We start from the raw sequence: 25711 nt of genomic DNA, 5'->3' as shown, positions 1-25711 counted from the left end.
CATAATAGTGGTCATTCCAAAGGAGGATAAGGACTTGGGGAAACCGGAGTCGTACCGCCCAATTTCTTTACTAACTATTGATGTCAAGCTTCTGGCCAAGGTGTTGGCTCTCCACCTCTCTAGTGTTATTGCGAGTCTGGTGCATTCGGACCAATCTGGCTTTATGCCGGATAGATCAACGGCGATCAATTTGCGGAGGTTATATGTAAATTTGCAGGTAGAGTCTGACAACTGTGGTCGAAGAGTAATTGTATCGCTGGATGCACATAAGGCGTTTGACAGTGTCGAATGGGGGTACCTCTGGCAGGTGCTGGAATGTATGGGGTTTGGTCCGCAGTTTGTGGCCTGGATACAGCTGTTGTACTCATTACCGTCCGCTAGAATTAGAGTAAACGGGGAGCTATCTTGACCTATAGGGCTGGCTAGGGGGACTAGGCAGGGATGCCCGCTTTCACCCCTCCTGTTCGCGTTGGCTGTAGAACCTCTTGCTGCTAAGATTCGGCAGGCGGATGGGGTCCCTGGGTTTAGGTATGGGAAAGTAGAGGAAAAAATAGCGCTATATGCGGATGATGTTTTGCTGTTCCTGGCGGATCCAGACGATTCACTAAGAGGGGCCATTGAAATTGTTGAGAGATTTGGTACTGTGTCGGGACTAACAATTAATTGGGATAAGTCGGTTCTTTTTAGGGTGGATGACGTAGGAGAGAATGTGAGTGAGGATGTTGGGGATGAGAGGCTGAAGGTGGTTTCCCAATTTAAATACCTCGAAATATGGATTTCGGTGCCAATTGCGGAGTTCCTGCAAAGAAATTTGACTCCTGTTATGGGGGTACTCAAGGCAAAGGTAGATGCCTGGAATAAGCTACATCTATCGGTCGTCGGTAGGGTAAATCTTATTAAAATGGTCCTGATGCCTAAAATTCTTTATGTTCTACATAACGCACCAATTTGGATCCCGCGGGGGAAGTTCAGGCAGATTAATGCCCTCTTTAGAAGTTTGATATGGGGAAGACAATATCCACGTATTAGCCTGGAGACGCTTCAGCGACCCAAGGAAGATGGTGGTTTGGCTTTGCCCAACCCGGAAATACACTTCCTTGCGGCCCAGAGCCAGCATTTGAAGGGCTGTGCGCGAGGGGCGTCATCCAGTGCAGTACAACAGCTAATGGAAGAGGTGACGGACCGACGACCGATGGCTAGGTGTTTGGAAGATGGCTCTTTGAGCGCTTTGGGGAAAGTATACCCAACCCTGTTCCTGATTCGTAAATTATGGAATAGACTAAGGCAGATTCGTGGGGTTAAAGGGCTGACTAAATTCACACCGATATGGTCTAATAACAATTTAAAGGAATTTGAGGCCCTGGGAGGACTGATGGAATGGCAGAATAAGGGAATTTGCTTTGTTCACCAGATAATCCAGCGACAGGAACTGAAGTCCTTTTCCCAATTGCGGGAAGAATTTGGGCTGCGATCCACAGGGGTATATCAGTATGCGCAGATGAGACATGCCTTTAGAGCTCAGAATAAGAAGGCTGATATCAGGGTTCAAGATGATATAGTGTTGGAGTATGTGTGTGGTGAGGGTACTACAAGGGGAGTTATTTCCACTCTGTATAAGGACCTTATGCACACATTTCTGCTAGATTTCCCTATAAAGGCGAGAGCTAAGTGGGAGAGAGAAGTGGGGCCGATGGAAAATGAAACCTGGGAATCGGTGATGGAGTGGGTTCCGCGACTATCCTTGAGTGAACGATATAGACTCTCGCAGTTATATATTCTGCATAGAGTATATAAATCTCCGGAAGTGCTATACAAAGCGGGATTGCGTGCCAATTCTGAGTGCCCGAGGTGTGCGAGTGAGAATGCAGGAATATATCACATGATGTGGACGTGTCCGAGACTGGCTGCCTTTTGGGTGGTGGTTTTGAGCCGAGTTGAAGCAGCGTATAAGTGCAGAGTTCTTAGAGACCCGATAGTATGCGTGCTGGGATATGTGGAAGAAATTGGAGTTGACAATACTTGGAAAATTGCAATCGCTAGGCTACTCTACATGGCCAGGAAAGTAATAGCACGAAATTGGATAAATGCGGAACCACCTGTGAGAAGGGAATTTCTCCAATATGTTCAACATGGTCTAAAATTGGAAAAGGGGGTGTACAAAAAAAGGGGGAAAATAGAAATGTTTAATAAAATATGGTCTCCTTGGCTTGATTTGGATTGAGGAGTATAGTCGTCGAGTTTCCTAAGACCTGGATGAGGATAAATTACACGAGGCAGAGAAGGCCTCAGTGGGGTGAAGATTGAGACTGAGCTGTCGTAGGGGGGAGGGGGGTAGTTGGGGTAATGTTGGGGTTTATTAAAACAAGAAAATGTGTATGTGATATAATGCAATGTAAATGGCATTCTGATGTTCTTCTTTATATTGTTAATAAAAATCTATTTAAATAAAAAAAAAAAAAGTATGTTGGCCCCTATACAGCATGATAGCCCCAACAGCCCTCCATAAAGTGTGATGGCCCCTACAGGACCCTATACAGTATGATTGCCCTCACAGTCCTCCATACAGTAGGATGATCCGACAGCCCACTATACAGTATGATAGTCCCTACAGCCCTCCAAAGAGTATGATGACCATCTTAACCCTTTATACAGTACGATAAATACCCCACACACAATATGATACCCCACTTTGAATTCTCCCACACAATTTACCCCATAGAACCCCCATCACATAATATGATGCCCCCACAATTCCTCACACAGTAGAATAGTCCCACAGACCTCCATACAGTATGATAGCTCCCACAGCCCTCCATACAGTATGATGATCCCACAGCACTCTATTATTATTATACATTTTTTATAGCGCCATTTATTCTATGGCACTGTACATGTGAAAAGGGGGCAAATATAGACAAATACAATAAACAATAACAATGCACTAACAGGTACAGAAGGAGAGAGAGAGGACCCTGTCCGTGAGGGCTCAGTCTGCAGGGGATGGGTGAGGATACACTAGGAGAGGGTAGAGCTGGTTGTGCGGCGGTTCAGTAGGTTGAGGATCACTGCAGGCTGTAGGCTTGTCGGAAGAGGTGAGTCTTCAGGTTCTTTTTGAAGGTTTCAATAGTAGGCGAGAGTCTGATGTGTTGGGGTAGAGAGTTCCAGAGTATGGGGGAAGCACGGGAGAAGTCTTGGATGCGGTTGTGGGATGAAAAGATAAGAGGGGAGTAGAGAAGGAGATCATGAGGGGATCGGAGGTTGCGTGTAGGTAAGTATCGGGAGACCATGTCACAGATGTATGGAGGAGACAGGTTGTGGATGGCTTTGTATGTCATAGTAAGGGTTTTGAACTGGTCTCTGGATGATAGGAAGCCAGTGAAGGGCTTGGCAGAGAGAAGAAGCTGGGGAATAGAGGGGAGACGGGTAGATTAGTCGGGCAGCAGAGTGTAGGACGGATTGGAGTGATGCCATAAAGCTAGAGGGGAGGCCAGAAAGTAGGAGGTTGCAGTAGTCAAGGCGAGAGATGATAAGGGCATGCACTAGTATTTTTGTGGTTTCATGGTCAAGGAATGCGCGGATCCGGGAATTATACAGTATTATGACTCCCACAGCCTTCCAAACAGTATGATGGCCTGCATAACCCTCCATACCCCCCCCCCCACACACACACACACACACAATATAATACTCCACAGTGAATTCCTCCATACAATTTATCCCCACAGAATCCCCGTCACACAGTATGATGCCCCCACAGTTACCCACACAGTAGGATGGTTCCACAGACCTCCTTACAGTATGATTCCCCCACAGTCCTTCTTACAGTATAATGGTCCCACAGGTCTTTCTCCATGCAGTATGACAGCCTCTACAAATAATGACTGCCAAAATATGAAAAGATACTCACCTCTCCCCATTCCACTGTTGCACTGCATTTGTAAGTGCAGCGTGTGAACTGAGGTTATGGACAGCAGGTGTGATCTAGTGGTGTTATCACGCCTGCTTATCACTTCCATGCTGTGTGGAAGGGGGTTAAGGAGAAGGTGTAACTTCATACTAGGCCCCTCTAGCTCACGAGCCTCATAACCTCTATAGACAGTAGATAACACTGGATCCACCATTCACAATAGGTGATGTCACAGCTCACCTCCTCCTCCTCCTGTACAATGACTGATAACACCTCTATATATAGTAGATAACACAGGATCCACCATTCACAATAGGTGATATCACAGCTCACCTCCTCCTCCTGTACAATGACTGATAACACCTGTATATACAGTAGATAACACAGGATCCACCATTCACAATAGGTGATATCACAGCTCACCTCCTCCTCCTGTACAATGACTGATAACACCTCTATATACAGTAGATAACACAGGATCCACCATTCACAATAGGTGATGTCACAGCTCACCTCCTCCTCCTCTATCAGTCTACTCCTAATGCAAATGCATTTTCACTGATCGGACAAATTACAGAAACTTTTTGCAAAACTAACTGTATCACTTGTAAATTTAGGAATTGATAACCCGGTGTTTTCAAATGAAGAGGAGAAGGACGTGGGGTTACATCGTACGCCCTGGCTGAGCAATGAAGACGCCGTTGTCCCATCACAACGGGCTCGAATACAGATCCCTTATTCTCCAGGCAACTTTAAGAGGCTGAATTCATTCCGTATCAGCAACCGATCGGTGGATTCCTTTCTGGTAAATGATGGCACAGAGGAGCGACCTCGGGCCTTCCTGCCGGAAACAACTAACATGTAAGAAGGCTTGTTATATAAAACTTCTCTGATCCATGAGGAGCCAGGTTACATTTCTTTTTAGAAGCTGAAGATAACTGAATTTGCAGCACTGCTCCGCCCGTATACCGTACGGCACTGGGGATGTAGTTCTCTTATAGCGTCGTAGATGTGCGGCATGGGGACGGTAAAGCGTCCTGAGCTGTGTCTGCCTAATACACAGGACTGATAATACTACTTACCCCCTTAGATGCCACAGTTCATCCTGACTGTGGGGCTTTAGTGGTTTATCAGATAAAGGAAGCTCCCTCTGTAAGACTGTTGGTGCCCCTGACACACAAGTGCAGGATGCCAATGGTTGCCATGTCCTACAGGGGACTAACTATTGGGCGAGACACTGGAGAGGTACAGGGGGATATTGGGAGATACACTGGAGTGGTATATGAGGGACACCGGAAGAGACATAGGAACAGTATGAGAGGATACCGGGTGAGACACCGAAGAGATGCTGGGAATGGGGGGGGGGTAGTACAAGGGGACACCGGAGAGATACTGGGGGGACACCGGGGGAGACAGTGTGGGAGGATATCGGGGCGATACAGAGGGGAAGTACAAGGGGACTCTGGAGCAGTACAGGGGGGACACCGGGGGACACAGTGTGGAAGGATACTGGGGCGATAAAGAGGGGAAGTACAAGGGGACTCTGGAGCAGTACAGGGGGAACACTGGGGGACACAGTGTGAGAGGATACGGGGCAATACAGAGGGTAAGCACAAGGGGACACCAGAGCGATATAGGGGGACACCAGGGGAGACAGTGTGGTAGGATACCGGGGCGATACAGAGGGAAAGTACAAGAGGACTCTGGAGCAGTAGAGGGGGGACACCAGGGGAGACAGTGCGGGAAGATACTGGGGCGATACAGAGGGGAAGTACAAGGGGAATCTGGAGCAGTACAGGGGGACACCAGGGGAGACAGTGCGGGAAGATACCGGGGCGATACAGAGGGGAAGTACAAGGGGAATCTGGAGCAGTACAGGGGGACACCAGGTGAGACAGTGTGGGAGGATACCGGGATGATACAGAGCGGAAGTACAAGGGGACTCGAGCAGTAGAGGGGGGACACCAGGGGAGACAGTGTGGGAGGATACTGGGGCGATACAGAGGGAAAGTACAAGGGGACTCTGGAGCAGTACAGGGTGATCACTGGGAGAGACAGTGCAGGAAGATACCGGGGCGATACAGAGCGGAAGTACAAGGGGACTCTGGAGCAGTACAGGGGGGACACCAGGGGAGACAGTGTGGGAGGATATCGGGGCGATACAGAGGGGAAGTACAAGGGGACACCGGAGCGATACAGGGGGGACACCAGGGGGATATTGCTGGAGGAGACCGGGTGAGACACCGTAACGATACTGTGGGAATGTACAAGGGGACACTGGGGCAATACAGGGGGGACACTGGAGGAGAGAATGTGAGAGGATACAGGGGCGATACAGAGGGGAAGTACAAGGGAACCCCGGAGAGATACTGGGGGGACACCGGGGGAGACAGTGTGGGAGGATATCGGGGCGATACAGAGGGGAAGCACAAGGGGACCCCGGAGCGATACAGGGGGGACACGGGGAGACAGTGTGGGAGGATAGATCTCCCTCGGTGTTCCCCTTTTACACGTCCGGTGTCCCCCGGTACTTCCCCCTGTATTACTTCGGTGTCTCACGCAGTATCCTCCCACATTGTCTCCCTAGGTGTCCCCTCTTTATGGCTCCGGTGTGGAGGATACCTAGTGAGACTCTAGAGACATACAGAGGCGGAGTACCAGGGGATGCTGAAGAATTACAGGGGTTATACTGGGGGACGCACTAGAGCTGTACAGGTAGGATACGGGGGAGACACTGGAGCTGCATCGGATATATACAGGGGGGAGACACTGGATCTGCGCTGGGTATATACTGGGTGTTTCACCACTGGAGCAGTATGAGAGGATACCAGGGGAGACACTGGAGAGGTACAGGAAGATACCGGGAGAGACACCAGAGCAGCACAGGGGGGGAAGTACTGAGGAACCACCGGAGCGGTATGGGGAAAATACCAAGGGACACTGGAGCGGTACTGGGAGGATACTGGGGGAGATACTGGAACTGTGCAGGGAGGGTACAGGAGGACACACTGGAGGGAAACTGTGGGATACACTGGAGCTGTACGGGGAGGTTGCGAGGGAAACAGTGGAGCTGTACAGGGGATATACTGGGGGGAGACACTGGAGCGGTATGGGAGGATACCTGGTGAGACACCAGAGCAGTACAGGGGGGATACAAGGGGAATCACCAGAGCGGTAGATCTGTCAAATTAGAGGACGCATTAGTCTTTTGTAAACTAGTAAAGCAGTGACAGGCATGATACACTGCGATATACAAGTATTATAGTGTTTTATTCAAATGAACCAATCACAATATCAATTCCCTATTACAAATAAAAAAATAAAAAGGAAAAAAAATCAAATAAGGTTTATGGAAAACAAAAAAAAAATCCCAAGTAGACAAAAACTGACAAAGTTGATATGGTAAAAAAAACTGTAAAAAAAGGGTCCGGTCCTCCCCAAAAATGGGAATTAAAAATATTCAAAAAGTTTCATGTACCTCACAGCGGTACCAACAAAAACTACAAAGTTCTTGTTCAAAAGCGAACCCTCATAAAGCAACAGAAAATTCCGGTCACGCAGAACGGAAAGGTGGCTGCGCATGTGCCGCTCCCCATTCATTCCTATGAGCGTTCCGGAGATTTCAGCACCACGGAAACATAACAATTGTACCAGAGTTTTCTTTTTACAGTCTCTGTGTTATATATGTATTTTTTATCTTTTTTTTTACATGATGTTTTCTTCTACATACAGGTGAATTCACCTCCAATATCCAATGTGATTACACTGGAATAAAAGAGGAAAGAACTGTCTAGAAAAAAGGGAAAGGATACATGCTCCAAGGTTCTAAAAAAAATGTGAAATCGTTTTTTATTTGTCCATAAACTCCAAGTTCCGGAGACTCCTGATTACAGACTGTTATAATATTTCACCCTTTGTAGGAACATTTTCTGCCCCTGACCTCAGTAAATAATGTTTATCTGGTGTATTTATGTAATGTGCCCTAGAAATTGCACCCGAGGCACACAGCTAGGACTGGGGGGAAAGGGGCGCACAGCACTGCTGCTTCCCAGTTCCCCTGTATATATTTGCTGTCCAGTTAGTCCAGTTCTGCAATGCTCTGTGCAGCTTCTTCCTCCCTCTCCCATGTCATCCTCATCATAATTGACAAAATAACTTTATTGTACATGTCTCCCTGAGTTTGGGGACACCTAATATGTCTATGTTTTTAATATTAGATAACGTTTAGTCAATAAAAATCATTTATTTATATGTCTATTGTAGCTTTGTTTTGTTTTGTTTTATTATTAATTTTTACCATTTTTTCTATCAGTATTTTTCTTCTAAAACTTCTTTAACTGTACTAGGATGTTGTATCTCTATTTGTAAAAAGCGCAGGCTTCTGTAGGATAACAGGGACTAATACTCGACAGCTTTAGGGACCGGTGTTAGTGAGTGTAAAACTGTAGATCACAATGTTGCGGCTGGCAGTGAGGTGACAGAGGGAGCACCCACAATTTGTCAGCTCCTTGATCTGCAAGCATTGCCATAATTAAAGGATTAAACATCCAGGATCTGAGGTTTCTCCAATCCCGGCCGTTAGTGCTGGAGGACAACTGATCGTGCGGGTTGAGATTCTGTATCCAGAGGAAGGTTCTACTTCTCTATTTTTATTAAACAGATAAAAATATGTTGATCAGCTCTTTGTAAATACATCAGAGAAATAGTAAATTGTAGAATGTAAAAGCTAAACATTCTCTTTATTGAGATTCAACAGCAGCAGAGAGGGGGGACGCTGAGGAACAATCAGTAAGGTTAGCTGGGTGGAGATTCAGCAGCAGGGAGGAGGGATACTGAGGAGCAGTCAGTAAGGTTAGCTGCGTGGAGATTCAGCAGCAGGGAGGAGGGACACTGAAGATCAGTCAGTAAGATTAGATGAGTGGAGATTCAGCAGCAGAGAGGAGGGACACTGAGGAACAGTCAGTAAGATTAGATGAGTGGAGATTCAGCAGCAGAGAGGAGGGACACTGAGGAACAGTCAGTAAGATTAGATGAGTGGAGATTCAGCAGCAGAGAGGAGGGATACTGAGGAGCAGTCAGTAAGCTGCGTGGAGATTCAGCAGCAGGGAGGAGGGACACTGAAGATCAGTCAGTAAGATTAGATGAGTGGAGGTTCAGCAGCAGAGAGGAGGGACACTGAGGAACAGTCAGTAAGGTTAGCTGGGTGGAGATTCAGCAGCAGGGAGGAGGGACACTGAAGATCAGTCAGTAAGGTTAGATGAGTGGAGATTCAGCAGCAGAGAGGAGGGATACTGAAGATCAGTCAGTAAGATTAGATGAGTGGAGATTCAGCAGCAGAGAGGAGGGACACTGAGGAACAGTCAGTAAGATTAGATGAGTGGAGATTCAGCAGCAGAGAGGAGGGATACTGAGGAGCAGTCAGTAAGCTGGGTGGAGATTCAGCAGCAGGGAGGAGGGACACTGAAGATCAGTCAGTAAGGTTAGATGAGTGGAGATTCAGCAGCAGAGAGGAGGTACACTGAGGAGCAGTCAGTAAGGTTACATGGGTGGAGATTCAGCAGCAGGGAGGAGGCACATTGAGGATCTGATAGTAAGGCTAGATGAGTAGAGAGTCAGCAGAAGGGAGGAGGGACATTGAGGATCTGACAGTAAGTTTAGATGGGTGGATATTCAACAGTAACAGGGAGGAGGCACATTGAGGATCTGTCAGTAAGGCTAGATGAGGAGATTCAGCAGAAGGGAGGAGGGACATTGAGGATTAGACAATAAGTTTAGATGCGTGGAGATTCAACAGTAACAGGGAGGTGAGAAACTGAAGAGCAGTCAGTAAAGTTAGATGGGTGGAGATTAAGCAGTAGCAGGGAGGAGGGACACTGAGGAGCATCCAGTAAGGTTTGATGGGTGGAATTTCAGCAGCAGCGGAGAGGAAGGACACTGAGGAGCAGTCAGTAAGGTTGGATGTATGGAGATTCAGGAGCAGGGAAGAGAGACACTGAGGAGCTGTCAGTAAGATTAGATGAGTGGAGACTCAGCAGCAAGGAGGAGGGACACTAAGGAGCTCTCATCAAGGTTAGATGGATGGAAATTCATCATTAGCAAGGAGGAGGGACATTGAGGAGCAGTCATGAAGGTTAGATGGATGAAGATTCAGCAGCATGGAAGACAGTCTCAGAGGAGCAGTCAGTAAGGTCAGTTTAGTAAAGATTCAGTAGCAGCAGGGAGGACAGACTCAGAGTATCAGTCAGCAAGGTTAGATAGGTGGAGATTCAGCAGCAGCAAGGAGGGACATTGAGGAGCAGTCAGTAAGGTTAGGTGGGCAGAGATTTTGCAGCAACAAAGAGGAGGGACATTGAGGAGCTGTCAATCAGGCTAGGTAGGAGAACTTTTAGAAAAAGCTTTGAGTTGGAACACTTAGAGGCTGCATGCAAGGCTATACGGGCTATAACATGTAATTAGCATGATTCTTTAAAGGATTACAGCTAAATTCCTGGGCTGTCTAGCATGAACTGCGCACTTGAGATCTCCCCAGAGTGGCTTAATGATATTGAGGTCAGGAGATTGAGATGGCCACTCCAGAACCCTTCACTTTATTCTACTGTAGCCAATAGCAGGTCGACTTGACCTTGTGTTTTGGATCGTTGTCATGTTGGAACATCCAAGTACGTCCCATGCGCAGCTTCGGGGCTGATGATTGCAAATTTTGTTCCAGTATTTGCTGATAACGTGCTGCATTCATCTTTCCTTCAACTTTGGCCAAGTTTCCTGTGCCTTTGTAACTCATACATCCCCAAAACATCAGCGATCCACCTCCATGCTTTACAGTAGGAATGGTGTTTCTTTCATCATAGGCCTTGTTGACCTCTTTCCAAATGTAACGTTTATGGTTGTGGCTAAAAAGTTCAATTTTGGTCTCGTCACTCCAAATTACCTTGTTACAGAAGTTTTGAGTCTTGTCTCTGTGCTGTTTGGCGTGTTGTAGGCAAGATACTTTGTAGAATTTGTGCAGTAATGGCTTTCTTCTGGCGACTCGACCATGCTGCCCATTTTTTTTCAAGTGCCTCCTTATTGTGCAGCTTGAAACTGAGCCCCTGATTTTCCATTCGTTAATCACAGTGTGAACGCTGCTGACTGGCATTATCAATTTCTTGGATATCGTTTTGTATCCCTTTCCTGTTTTATACAGTTCAACTACCTTTTCCTGTAGATCCATTGACAATTCTTTTGCTTTCTCCATGACTCACAATCCAGAAACATCAGTGGCAGGATGAAAGATGCAAGAGTCTGTCTGGATCCCAGAAACTCACAAAGATTTTATGCACACTCACTGATTACAAGCAAACAGGTCACAGATGAGGATGTTACCATTAGTAGCCATTCACACCCATTTGTGTCAACTTCTGTGCATGTTATCAGGCCAAAATCACCAGGGTGTGTGAACTTTGGATCAGGGTCATTTGGATGTTTTGATTTGTCACTATGATTTAAAAAGAGAAAACACATTAGTTTGACAATAAACGGCTTCACCCAACCACTAACCATGAGTGGAGAAAAGGTTTTGGTGTTATCATTCATATTCTCTGAAAAAAAGGCCAAGAAAGCAAAAATTCTGCCGGGGTATGTAAAATTTTGAGCACAACTGTAACCTTCTGCTGACTGCTCCGTTGTCATTAACTATGTAATTGTGTTCGGTCCTTTGTATATAAAATGGATGTAACCAAAATGGGTATAAAATGTCCCAGAGCCCTGCGGTATCAGCGACATCTTCCTCCTGCCATGAGTAGGTAACTTCACACTGTCTTTGTCTTCTGAATGACGAGAAAACCTCTTCCCCCTCACTTTTTCTGTCTTTCCTGGTCCTTCTCTCTCTCATGCTCAGTCGCTCTTTCTTTCCCACCTCTCGCATGCTTCTCTTTCCTTTCTTTCTCTCCACCACCTCTGTTTTCCCTTCTCTATTTTCCTCTCTGTTTCTCTCCTCTTTCATTTTCCTTATTTTGCCTCATCTTTCTCTTTCTGTCCAATATCTCTTTATTTTCTCTTCTACCTTTTCTCTTTCTGTCTCTATTTTCCCTCTTTTTCTCTCCCTCTCTTTCTTTATATCACCCCTTTTTACTTTATGTTCCTTCCTCTTTCTCCGTCTCTCTCACCTCTTTATTTTCCCTTCTCTTTTTCTCTCCCGTTCTTTTTCATTTTTCTTCTCTTTCTCACTGTTTTTCTTTTTGTCTACCCTTTCTTTATTTTGCTTCCTGTGTCTCTTTTCCCATCTCCTCTTTATTTTCCTTTCTCTCTTTTTCTCTCTCTCCCACTGCCTGTCTCTTCCAGTCTCTTTCTTTCTCCATTCTCCTTCATCTCTCCCTCTTTTTCTATATTTCTCTCCCTCCCTTTTTTCTCTTTCCATTCTCATCTCCCTTTGTCTCTCCGTCCTCTGTGTCCCACTTTCTTCTCTTGGTTTTTTATCTCTTTTTCCCTCTCCTTTCACCATCTTTCCCCGGCTGTCTCTATCTCTCTCTCTTCCTCCCCTTTTTTTGGGACACCTCTCTTGTCTGCTCATCTCTCATGTCTGTATTGTCTCTATGGAGGAGTCTCATGTTTGGTCCTCTGCCACCATTGGCCAGAGAGACATTTATGGAGCAGATGTGGTGTTGGTGTGTTCATCCTTGGGGCAGATGATGACATCTCCTTTGTGGTATCAGTAGCTTTATGTAACAACTCTTCATATACTCTGTATCCATGGGATGCCGTATGGCTGCGCCAGTCTGTAGAGCGCAGGACTCCACAGTATAACATAGGCTTCACTCAGTCATTACACCTGGGTGCGTAGCTGAGGAGTCAGTAGACAGGTTACTGTTGTGAATTCTGCTTTTGAGCTCCCTCTGGTGGTAGTAGATGGTAATGCAGTTGTTCCTGGGCTGCAGTCTTGGACAGGTGTATCTGCTAATTGCAGCTCTGACTGGGGTATTTGGGCTTGCAGGACTCATTAGTCCTTGCCAGTTGTCAATGTTTTTTGGGATATGATGGATCTCTTTCTGGCTTCTCCTGCTTGGTTGCCATTTCGGCAAAGATAAGTGTCTGTTTCTTTTTCTGTGGCACACAGGCTGTGTGCTTGTTTTTGATTGTATTCCTGCTCTGAATGTAGGATTTGCTGGAGTTGCAGATTTACGCTCCTACGTCTTTAGTTAGATGGAGGAAGTTTTTGTATATTCTGCTGTGGATTTTTTTGAAGGGTTTTAATACTGACCGCACAGAACTCTGTCCTATCCTGTCCTATTTTAGCTAGAGTGGCCTCTTGTGCTAAATCCTGTTTTTCTGCCTGTGTATGTTTTTTCCTCTCTGACTCACCGCCAATATTTGTGGGGGGCTGTCTATCCTTTGGGGTTCTGCTCTGAGGCAAGATAGTATTCCTATTTCCATCTTTAGGGGTATTTAGTCCTCCGGCTGTGACGAGGTGTCTAGGATTGGTTAGGTACACTCCACGGCTATTTCTAGTTGCGGTGTTAAGTTCAGGATTTGCGGTCAGTATAGTGACCACCTACTCTAGTGAAAGTTTTCATGCTGCTCCAAGGTCACCGGATCATAACAGTACAACTGGCCAATAATGAGTTAAATGCCTCTCAGAAGAAGGGAAGAAAGGTGTTGAGCCATTTTTTTTTTCTTCAGTCTGCTTTCTGTTCTCTTCCCTCTTAATCTCTGGGTGGCTGAGGAGCTTTGTGCTACCATGAATGTTCAGGAAATAGCTTCTCGTGTAGACCAGCTTGCTGCTAGGGTAGAGATTATATTGTTCAGACTCCTGCTTTAGAACCGAAGATTCCTGCTCCTGATTTGTTTTCTGGTGACAGGTCCAAATTTTTGAGTTTTAAAAACAACTGTAAACTGTTTTTTTGCTCTGAGAACTCGATCCTCCGGTGATTCCATTCAGCAGGTAAAAATCGTAATCTCCCTGCTGCGTGGCGACCCGCAGGATTGGGCGTTTTCCCTGGAATCTGGGAATCCGGCTTTACTTAATATAGACTCCTTTTTTAAGGCTTTGGGATTATTATATGATGAACCTAATTCTGTGGATCAAGCTGAGAAGACCTTGTTGGCCCTGTCTCAGGGTCAAGAGGCGGCAGAATTGTATTGTCAGAAATTCAGAAAATGGTCTGTGTTGACTAAATAGAATAATGATTCTTTGGCGGCAATTTTTAGAAGGGGTCTTTCTGAATCCGTTAAAGATGTCATGGTGGGGTTTCCCTCGCCTTCTGGTCTGAGTGATTCTATGTCTCTGGCCATTCAGATTGACCGGCACTTGCGGGAGCGCAGAACTGTGCGCGCTGTGGCGTTGTCCTCAGAGCAGATTCCTGAGCCAATGCAGTGTGATAGGATTCTGTCTAGAACAGAACGACAAGGATTCAGACGTCAGAATGGGTTGTGTTATTATTGTGGCGATGCTTCTCATGTCATTTCAGTCTGCCCTAAGCGGACAAAGAGGATCGCCAGTTCAATTACCATCAGTACTGTACAACCTAAATTTCTGTTATCTGTGTCCTTGATCTGCTCATTGTCATCATTTTCTGTCATGGCGTTTGTGGATTCAGGCGCCGCCTTGAACTTAATAGACTTAGAATTTGCCAGACGTTGTGGCTTTCCCTTGCAGCCTTTGCAGAGCCCTATTCCTTTGAGGGGCATTGATGCTACACCCTTGGCTAAAAATAAGCCCCAGTTATGGACACAGGTGACCATGTGCATGGCGCCAGCCCATCAGGAAGATTGTCGATTTCTGGTGTTACATAATTTGCATGATGCTATCGTGCTGGGTTTTCCATGGTTGCAGGTACATAATCCTGTGTTGGACTGGAAGTCCATGTCTGTGACTAGTTGGGGTTGTCGGGGGGTTCATAATGATGTTCCTTTGATGTCAATCTCCTCTTCTTCCTCTTCTGAAATTCCAGAGTTTTTGTCTGATTTTCAGGATGTATTTGATGAGCCCAAGTCCAGTTCCCTTCCACCGCACAGGGACTGCGATTGTGCTATTGACTTGATTCCAGGCTGTAAGTTTCCTAAGGGTCGACTTTTCAACCTGTCTGTGCCTGAACATACCGCCAGGGTATTTTGGTGTCATCATTCATATTCTCTGAAAAAAGGCCAAGAAAGCAAAAATGCTGCCGGGGTATGTAAACTTTTGAGCACAACTGTAAGCTCCTCGAGCTCCCCTCAACAACTGCCATATTTCCATATTCCATATTTTTCAAAAGAGTGCCCCCATAATAGTGCAAGCTACACTCCTCCTATAAGAGAGGCAGACGTGTCCCCATAATAGTGTCAGCTGCAGTCCTCCTGTAAGGGAGGCAGACATGAATATGATTTGAAGAAAAAACATTAAACTCCCCTAATGGGAATTAAAAAAAAAGGTTTAAAGATATAAAAAAGTTAAAGCACCAACTCGCCATTTTCAGTCACTACATCTGCCCCCCAATAATGCAATGAAAAGTGATCAAAACATCCTGTGTAATCCAAAGTGGAACCAATAAAAATGTCCTCCGGTTACACATCACCATTGCTCCATCGATGGAGAAAATGAAAAGAAAATGAGTAAATGACGACACCAACCAAGGTTTTTTCTACAAATATCACATTTTTTTCACACTTAAGTAAAAATAAACTATACAAGTTTTATATCCCCGAAATCGAACAGACCCAGAGAATCGTAGCACCAGGTCATTTTTACTGAATCTATTATCACAATAAAAACAGCTCCCCCACCCAAAAAAAACCAAAATATAAATTTTTCATAATTGCACTCTAAATAGAATTTTTTCCTGTTTTTCAGTACAGTTATATAATAAAGTGATCGGTGTCATTCAATTCATCCAGTACAAAACAAATCCTCCTCTTGTTATAGAGAAGGAAAAATAAAATCAAAGCCTCAGCTCCTGATAGATGATGAAGGGAATAAAATACAAAATGGCCCAGTCATAAAGGGGTTAAGCTTGACTTCCATATAAATACAGGTATCAGGTCGCGGCCATGTCTATTGCCTAGAAGAAGCTGCAGGGTGAAATGAGGGCAATGTTTGATCCTGATGGTTTGTGCTAATTACAGACCTGGCTTGGAATATTCCGCCATGAGACGAATCTCAGGGTGACCGGAGAATCTGCCGGAGCCATCTGTTATTATATGGAAGCAGATTACACTGGGGAGGGTCAGGACAAATGTGCATAAGTGTCTCTTTATAACCTCCAATGCCCTCGGGTAGGCAACTTACTAAATATGATTCTCCTTCCTATATCTGTGGGCGGCACAGGACAAGGGCAGCTGCTGAGCTGAGGGGGGGTGTTCTAATATTTAATTATTTCATGTTCAAGCAAAAGGTTATTTACTTGTTGCATGATGTCATAGAGAAAGCCTGTGAGCCCTGCTTCCTCCACCCTCTCATAGAGAAAGCCTGTGAGTCCTGCTTCCTCCACCCACTCAGAGAAGGTCTGTGAATCCTGCTTCTTCCGCCAACTTATAGAGAAAGCCTGTGAGTCCTGCATCCCTCACCCACTCATAGAGAAAGCCTGTGAGCCCTGCTTCCTCCACCCACTCATAGAGAAAGCCTGTGAGTCCTGCTTCCTCCACCCACTCAGAGAAGGTCTGTGAATCCTGCTTCTTCCGCCAACTTATAGAGAAAGCCTGTGAGTCCTGCATCCCTCACCCACTCATAGAGAAAGCCTGTGAGCCCTGCTTCCTCCACCCACTCAGAGAAGGTTTGTGAATCCTGCTTCTTCCTCCAACTTATAGAGAAAGCCTGTGAGTCCTGCATCCTTCACCCATTCATAGAGACAGCCTGTGAGTCCTGCTTCCTCCACCCACTCATAGAGAAGGTCTGTGAGTCCCGCTTCCCCCACCCACTCATAGAGAAAGCCTGTGAGTCCTGCTTCTTCTGCCAACTTATAGAGAAAGCCTACGAGTCCTGCTTCTTACGCCAACTTATAGAGAAAGCCTGTGAGTCCTACATCCCTCACCCACTCATAGAGAAAGCCTGTGATTCCTGCTTCCTCCAACCGCTCATAGAGGTCTGTGAGTCCAGCTTCCCCCACCCACTCATAGTGAAAGCCTGTGAGTCCTGCTTCTCTCACCCACTCATAGTGAAAGCCTGTGAGTCCTGCTTCTCTCACCCACTCATAGAGAAAGCCTGTGAGTCCTGCTTCCTCCACCCACTCATAGAGAAGTTCTGTGAGTCCCGCTTCCCCCACCCGCTCATAGAGAAGGTCTGTGAGTCCAGCTTCCCCCACCCACTCATAGTGAAAGCCTGTGAGTCCTGCTTTTCTCACCCACTCATAGTGAAAGCCTGTGAGTCCTGCTTCTCTCACCCACTCATAGAGAAGGTCTGTGAGTCCCGCTTCCCCCACCCGCTCATAGAGAAGGTCTGTGAGTCCAGCTTCCCCACCCACTCATAGTGAAAGCCTGTGAGTCCTGCTTCTCTCACCCACTCATACAGAAAGCCTGTGAGTCCTGCTTCCTCCACCCACTCATAGGGAAAGCCTGTGAGTCCTGCTTCTTCCGCCAACTTATAGAGAAAGCCTACGAGTCCTGATTCTTCCGCCAGCTTATAGAGAAAGCCTGTGAGTCCTGCTTGTCTACCCACTCATAGAAAAAGCCTGTGAGTCCTTCTTCTCTCACCCACTCATAGAGAAAGCCTGTGAGTCCTGCCTCTCCCATCCACTCATAACGAAAGCCTGTGAGTTCTGTTTCCTCTGCCCATTCATAGAGGTCTGTGAGTCCTGCTTCCTCCACCCACACATAGAGAAAGCCTGCATCTCCCATCCATTCATAGAGAAAGCCTGTGAGTCCTGCTTTCTCAACCCACTTGTAGAAGAAGCTTTTGAGTCCTACTTCCTCCACCCACTCATAGAGAAAGCCTGTAAGTCCTGCTTTCTCCTCCCACTCATAGAGAAAACATGTGACTCCTGCTTTTCCCACCCACTCATAGAGAAAGCCTGTGAGTCCAGCTTCCTCCTTCAATTCACAGATAAAGCCTGTGAGTCCTGCTTCCTCAACCCACGCATATAGACAGCCTGCGAGTCCTGCTTCCTCCACCCACTCATATAGAAAGCCTGTGAGTCCTGCTTCCTCCACCCACGCATATAGACAGCCTGCGAGTCCTGCTTCCTCCACCCACTCATAGAGAAAGCCTGTGAGTCCTGTTTCCTCCACCCACTCATAGAGAAAGCCTGTGAGTCCTGCTTCCTCCACTCACTCATAGAGAAAGCCTGTGAGTCCTGCTTCCTCCACCCACTCATAGAGAAGGTCTGTGAGTCCCGCTTCCCCCACCCACTCATAGAGAAAGCCTGTGAGTCCTGCTTCTTCCGCCAACTTATAGAGAAAGCCTACGAGTCCTGATTCTTCCGCCAACTTATAGACAAAGCCTGTGAGTCCTGCTTGTCTACCCACTCATAGAAAAAGCCTGAGTCCTTCTTCTCTCACCCACTCATAGAGAAAGCCTGCGAGTCCTGCTTCCTCCACCCACTCATAGAGAAAGCCTGTGAGTCCTGCTTCCTCCTCCCACTCATAGAGAAAGCCTGTGAGTCCCGCTTCCCCCACCCACTCATAGAGAAAGACTGTAAGTCCTGCTTCTTCCGCCAACTTATAGAGAAAGCCTACGAGTCCTGATTCTTCCGCCAACTTATAGAGAAAGCCTGTGAGTCCTGCTTGTCTACCCACTCATAGAAAAAGCCTGAGTCCTTTTTCTCTCACCCACTCATAGAGAAAGCCTGTGAGTCCTGCTTCCTCCACCCACTCATAGAGAAAGCCTGTGAGTCCTGCTTCCTCGACCCACGCATATAGACAGCCTGCGAGCCCTGCTTCCTCCTCCCACTCATAGAGAAAGCCTGTGAGTCCTGTTTCCTCCTCCCACTCATAGAGAAAGCCTGTGAGTCCTGCTTTCACTGTCCACTCATAAGGAAAACCTGTGATGGTTTCGGTCTGTCACTATTTATGGGGGAACTCTAGCTATTAGGATAGGTCTCTGATTATCACTGTCTATGAGAACACCAAGGATGATATTATGGGAGATCTCTGACTTTTGGAGAACTCTAACTCTCATTTTGGAGGGTCCCGGGTTGTCACTGAGGACATTCTGGCTGAATCTACTTATGTAGAAATTAGTTGCTATTTTAGTTCCACAGTGAAGAATTTCATCATTTTGTCTGACGCTTAGCAGTAGTGTGATGACTTTCTTCTACCAGTTCCTGATGTGTTTCTGCTGTGGTTTTACTGGAAATATCGGGTACTTTACACATTGCTGATAAATATGTTGGGTTGAACTTGGGGGAAACCTAAAAGGCTTACAGCTCCTTAGCTGATCATCTGCCTGTCCTGGAGCTTCAGACATAATGACTAAGTAACAATGTACCATCTTCTGTAAGATTCAGGCTGGGCATTGTTGTGCTGTTGTTTGTACCTGTAGTCCATGTACACACGATGTGTCCGGGCACCGTGCCGCCCCCATGACTCAGTATAACCCTCAGACTTGTCTTTGATGATGATCTTCTTTGTCTGTCTGTAGATTCTGTTGTTTCCCTCTTGCACTGTCTTCGCTTGAGGTTTCTGTCTGAGCCACATCCTCGACTGTCAGTTTATAAAATGCAGAACGAAGATGTCCTTCCAATTATCAGTAATGGAGGGGGAGTGTGTTCTGTCGCTGCTGCCAGTCTGGGCGAAAACCACAACTGTAAAACTCACTCTTTGCCCTTAACGCTGTCTGAGATTAATGGCAGAAAGTAAAGTGACTTGTTATTTATGACAGACTGCCTCATATAGTCATCTAAAATTGGTCAGGAGGTCACCACCAGCTAATGCCATGAAAAATCCATCCACCTGTTCCTCCATCCATCCATCTGTCCGTCTAATGTATCTCCAGTTTTTGAGATAGACAGATAAATAGATATTGGGGTCCCTATGTAAATCCAGAGAGTCACAGGCAACATTTTCTCTTAGTGTAGACATTCTCATTCCTTTTCTTCTCCAGCCGTCCCAGAATGGCTTCTCCTGATGACTGCAGGGTTTGCAGAGAAGACGTCTGATCCAGGCTTCGCTGAACTCTGTTGTGCTCCACGTTGGGATTTCTGTCTGCTACGTGTTCCTAGTCATCAAGGACCTCTGCTGTCTGCCTGCAATTTCCAGTACCTCTGCTAACCTGTCTGTGATCTTCCTGAATCTCTGCAACCTGTCCGTGGTCTCCAGAACGTCTCCTGTCTGACTGCAGCTTCCAGTACCTCTGATACCTGTCTGCAGTCTTCCAGGACCTTTGCTACCTATCTGCAGTCTCCCAGATGTCTCTGGTCTGCCTGCGGCTTCCAGGACCTCTGCTTCCTCTCTGCGATCTCCAGTACCTCTGCTACCTGCTTTCCAAGTGCTTGGTGCACCAACGCCCATCGTACTTGTGCCCACCTTGACCTTGGTCTTAGAGGATCCACCTCACCTAGTGAGCCTAACACTTAGACTCATTTCTACAGCAACCTTTATCCTTTATTGGAAATAATATCAGACCCCAGACTAGAATCCTAAAACAAATACAAACCCCCAAAGCCCCAAATACAGACAACAAATCAAACTACAAAATACAAAACCACCCCCTAATTCAGACCCTAGTCCAGACCCCCTATATATATAAAATAGCACAGAATAGTGACCCTGAACTGATATAGATCCCAGATCACATTTTTAAGCTTATATAGACTCCATACCACACAGAATAAACAAATTCAGACCCCAGACTCTCTAAATATGAACTCCAAGCAGAGCCATAGAAAAACAACCTTTAAAAGTTAAGTGAACCAGTACAGACCCCAGACCAGACCCCTAATCCCAGACTCTCGACTAGACCCTCTAAACTAATACACACCCATGTCCAGATTGTCTAGGTGAATAGAGATCATACAAGAGATCCTTTAATTTCTTCAAACCCCCCAGACCAACCCACACAGACAAATACAGATCCTTTTAAGAAATATAGACACCAAGACCAGACCACCTAATCCAATACAGACCCCAGACCAGAACCCAGACCCCAGACTTAAGATTAATACAGAAGCCAGAACAAACCAGTCCAACCTACTAGAGACCCCAATAAGCCGATTACATATAGACCCAATACTAAACACATTAAATACAGACAATAAACCAGACTGCCTAAATTAATTCAGACCCAAGAATGTTCTAAATACAGAGCACAAAACAAACTCCCTTAACTAATACTGACCTACAGACCCCAGAGCCCCTAAATACAGCCCCCAATACTTTAATTAATGCAGACCCCTGACCAGACCTTCTTCACTAATAATGGTGATCATTGTCACTGTGGCATATAGCTATTGATGATTAATGTCATGGCCATGTTGCCGCTTCCAATTATTAATAACATTCGAGTTTACATCTCAACGCTAACTAAAGTACCATAGATGAAACCATTCTAAAAAAGACCCTCATGAGAACAGATGAGTCGCAGACACAAGGCAGAGTAGATGAAGCCCAAGTTGCCATTCAGTCGTATTTTCCATGGTGGTACCAGTAGACATCTGTGGGCACAGTGAGAATGTATTGCTCTGTACCATGAGGAGTTCACTGGTTTTGCTCTGAGTTACTTTGTATCAGTTCCAGGTCAGTCACAGTGTGAGAATGAAGAAGTTACCCATCATCGGGTGGCAGAGACAGAATTTGAGTAAAACTGGGAACCTATGTGGCTTCTAGTCACCACCGTCGTATGAGTCACTCAAGGTGACATAGAGGTCGGGTTCTCACCAGCCTGAGATGAGAGGCGTGAAACATAGTAATGTGTCTAAATTCAGTCAGCCTGGTCTCTACCACTTCTACAGAACCAGTAGTCACGACTTCACCAGCCAGAACTACCAGCCCGGACCATCACATAGAACTCCAATAGTCAGATCCACCATACAGAAGTCCACCAGTCTACACCAGCAGCCAGGACTTCACCAGCCAAGACCACCACTTACGACTCCAATAATCAGGTCTACCAGCCAGAACTACCAATCAGGACTCTGCCACTCCTCGAGCACCAGCAATCAGGACTTCGACAGTCAGAATTAACCAACAGGACAACCTTTTAGAACTCCAATAGTCAGGTCCACCAGACAGAACTGTACCAGTCAAGACCAGTGCGGAGTATACCTGCCAGGTCCAGCTGCAGAAACCTTCATTGAGAACTTTACATAACATATTTTTACCATAAAGGACCACCACTTAAGACTCCACCAATCAGGTCCTCCAGACAGATCTCCAATAGCCATGATTACCCTTCAAATTTTCACCAGTGAGGATCATCAGATGGAATTCCACCAGTCAGGATTTTATCCATCAGGACCACTACTTGAAACTTAACCAGTCAGTAGGACCACCAGTCAGAACACCAGCAGTAAGAATGACCAGCCAGGAATCCACCAATCAGGACTCCCAACCAAGAGTTCACATGTCAAAACCACAGACCACCACCAATGATGCTGTCATCCATCCTGGACCACTAGTCAGGACTCCATCTGTCTGAACTACACAAGTCGGGTCTCTGACCCCTACCTAAGACATCAGCTACAACCACTAGTCAAGACCAACATCCAGAAATCTACCAGTCAATATCTCCAGCCAAAATTCCACTAGTAAGGACAAACAGCAAGGGCTCAACCAGTTATGACCACCAGAAAGAACTTCACTAGTTACAATCCACCAAGACCACCAGCCAATATGTCATCAGTCAGGACCACCATCCAAGATTCTCACATCCACCTTAGACAACGAGTCAGAACTCCATCTGTCTGGACTATACAAGTCAAATCTCTGCCACCTACATGGGACACCAGCTACAACCTCTACTCCAACAGCCAGAAGTCTACCAGTCAATATATCCAGCCAAACTTCCACTAGTAAGGACAACCAGCAAGGGCACCACAAGTTATTACCACCAGAAAGAACTTCATCAGTTACAATTTCACCAAGACCACCAGCCAAGACATCACCAGTCAGGACCACCATCCAAGAAACTGTCATCCACACTAAACCACCAGAAAGATCTTCATCAGTCAGGACTTCACAAGTCAGGTCTCTGCCATTTAACCAGGAAACCAGCTATGACCACTACTCCCACAGCCAGGACTACCAGCGAGAACTCCGATCACTACTCCCACAGCCAGGACTACCAGCGAGAACTCCGATCACTACTCCAACAGCCAGGACTACCAGTGAGAACTCCACCAGTCAGGACCTCCCTTCCCACAGACGTACTGCCTTTATTACGACCAGCTTTTTGGCCATAGATTTACATTTTTCAGAAGAACCCAGGTAAGTGCTTATTATCTTATATTCACCTTTACCATTCCAAACACCTTAGTATTCTCCTTTGGTCAAATCTACCATGAGTCCTTTATTTCTACTACAGATGGTTACACTTGAGTAAAGAAACAATATCCTCAAAAAAATAATTTAAAGGCAAATTAGCCACATTTTCCAAAAATTAAAATTAGTTTATTACAATGTAACATCAGCTAGTTCTTGATATAATAATTGACATCCAGTAGAATATTTGCTTTGATTATATAGAATAATATCATACAAAACATGGAAATTACATTGACTACAAATCATTTTATCTGTGTCACAAACACTAGGAAGCTGAGATACGAAACACTGTTTGTTACGGCGTTCACACTATGAATTTGTTTTAACAGTCCCTGAGGTGCGAAGAATGTAGGTGACCAAAGCAACCACCCAAAATCTGGCCTGAGCATAGGGGAAAGCTAAAGCAGCTCTACAGGGACGAGATAACATCAAACAACACTCAGCTGCCTGGAAATTAGTAATTTTTTTTACATTTATGCACACAAATATATGGTGGGACATCATTGTCATGCAGTACGATGTCTGATATTACTATTTTACATCTATGATTATTTGACCCCATTAGTAAATATCTCTATATACAGAAGTCATATTCTCACCATCAGGGGGCACCACAGTGTCCAAATTAGGCACCAGACTCCATATCTGGGTTTTTGGCCCCTGTTACTTCCAGCTAGATCACTTATGAGTCCATTGAAAACATTTGGGTTCTTCCAAGTATATTTTACAGCATGCCAAACAATGTTCCATATCTTTGTTTATAGAGCATTATTGAGCAGATACTCGTTAAGTGCATTCAAAAAGTTCTGGAACTCATGGTCTTGTCTTGATAGACTTGTATGTTCATTAGTTGACAGTGTAGGTGCTGGTACTTTCCATACTCATACTAGTGGTTGGCACAGTCCAGCTTGGCATTGGCACCATAGAACGACACTTGGAGAAGAGCCCCGGCATGGATAGGTGGGCACGACGCCTAAATCCGGCATCCAGGAGGGCATAGATGAGTGGGTTAGAGCAACTGTTGGCAAAGGCAAGAGCAGCCGTGACACTCAGGGCTTGTTCTAAGGCCCCCTTCGTGGTGAAGGAGATATCGATGCCCAGGTTAGATATCACTAAAACAGTATTAACAGTATTGTAGGGAAGCCAAGAAAAGCAGAAAGCCCCAACCACACAGGAGACGATTCGAAGCCAGCTGTGCCCACGCCGGGGCTTCACTGTACTCCTCATTGCCCTCACTTGCTTGCCAAAATAGTTCCACAAGTACTTGGCCATACGGCAGTAGCAGAAGAGGACGACGGCAAATGGCAAGACAAATGTAAGAAAGATGACCACCATCTTGAATCCTAGACTGAACGATGACTCGGAGTCCTCACAGGCAGGATTGCTAGGGTTAAGATGCCTACTCACCAACGTTGGGCATCCAACAAGAATGGAGGTCCCCCAAATCCCACAGCAAGTCCCAATACTGCAGGACCGTGTGCGAAGTGGGTGCATTTTCTTTCCTTTTATCACTGCAACATATCGGTCCACGCTCATGACCGCCATAAGCAAAGAGCTGGCACAGCGGGTGACTGCTATGACAAATACACTAGCCTGGCATAGAAAAGCCCCAAAGATCCAGTGGCGTCCTTGTGCCAAAGCAGAGGCCCATAGAGGTAAGGTCAAGACAAAGAGGAGATCGGAAACGGCAAGGTTCAAGATAAAGGTGTCTGCCCTGCGTGAGCTTCTTTTGGAGACCACTGTGATCACCACCATGTTGCCGAAGAACCCAACGAGGAAAAAGATGGAATAGAGAGTGGGCAGTATCCAGTGGGTATGGGGCAACTCCTGAAGTCGGCCTTCAGTCTCGTTGTCATAATAGTCATAGTCATAGTTTGTTTTGTTTTCATCATAGTCATGGTAGTAGTCACCCATCAAGGACTCGTTGGCCATAACAGCAGGGGAGTGGCGGTGGTGCATAGATGTGGCGTAACTCCAGAGAGATGCAATGGGCTTTATATCTGAAGGGTACGTCATGAATATATTGTGCCTTCCTGTAGTTACACACCCAGTACCCACAAGGCAAATAAACAATCACTAATAACCAACCAAAACATCTGCCTGCAGAGGAACATTTTTTATTTATTTATTTGCTATTATTTCTATTTTTTTTTAAATAAACTCAATAAAATTTCTATAGCCTGAGACATTAATTAACGTAATGCAAGTATAATCCAATTTTCAAATATCACAGTATAATTAGATTATTTTTTAATTTTATGCATTTAAATTATTAATTATTATTATTATAATCACTATTAGAAAAAATAATTAAAGTGTTACCGCTCATTATTCATCTGCATAATTATTTAGATTATTTAATATAGTATTACAAATTTGAATATCTGTGTTAGTCTATTTTAGTATTATTAATGTATTATTATTATTTACGGTAGTTCTATA

The 25711-nt window shown here is 45.7% G+C and overlaps 2 protein-coding genes across 3 annotated transcripts in view; one reads left to right on the top strand and one right to left on the bottom strand.

The window, feature by feature from the left end:
• The window catches only part of SLC9A3 (solute carrier family 9 member A3), a 141462-nt gene extending 133306 nt beyond the window's left edge, over positions 1-8156 (top strand). Inside the window, exons 16-17 of one of the 2 annotated variants that reach the window (XM_069759399.1) lie at positions 4525-4768; positions 7640-8156. In XM_069759399.1, coding sequence (XP_069615500.1) covers positions 4525-4768; positions 7640-7643 — 248 coding nt within the window. In that variant the 3' untranslated portion in view covers positions 7644-8156. Of the gene's footprint in view, positions 1-4524; positions 4773-7639 lie in introns of those variants that run through there. The other variant, XM_069759400.1, reaches the window with a different exon arrangement.
• A 15259-nt stretch (positions 8157-23415) lies between these two features.
• LOC138671497 (probable G-protein coupled receptor 25) lies at positions 23416-25285 on the bottom strand. The gene has a single exon (XM_069759673.1). It carries the CDS (start codon positions 25283-25285, stop codon positions 24116-24118), a length of 1170 nt encoding a protein of 389 aa, XP_069615774.1. The 3' UTR covers positions 23416-24115.
• Between the last annotated feature and the right edge of the window lie 426 nt (positions 25286-25711).

Source organism: Ranitomeya imitator, chromosome 3, assembly GCF_032444005.1.
Source record: "Ranitomeya imitator isolate aRanImi1 chromosome 3, aRanImi1.pri, whole genome shotgun sequence".
Taxonomy (NCBI): Eukaryota; Metazoa; Chordata; class Amphibia; order Anura; family Dendrobatidae; genus Ranitomeya; species Ranitomeya imitator.
The sequence above is the reverse complement of the archived record's forward strand: the minus strand, read 5'-3'. Positions and strand labels throughout refer to the sequence as shown.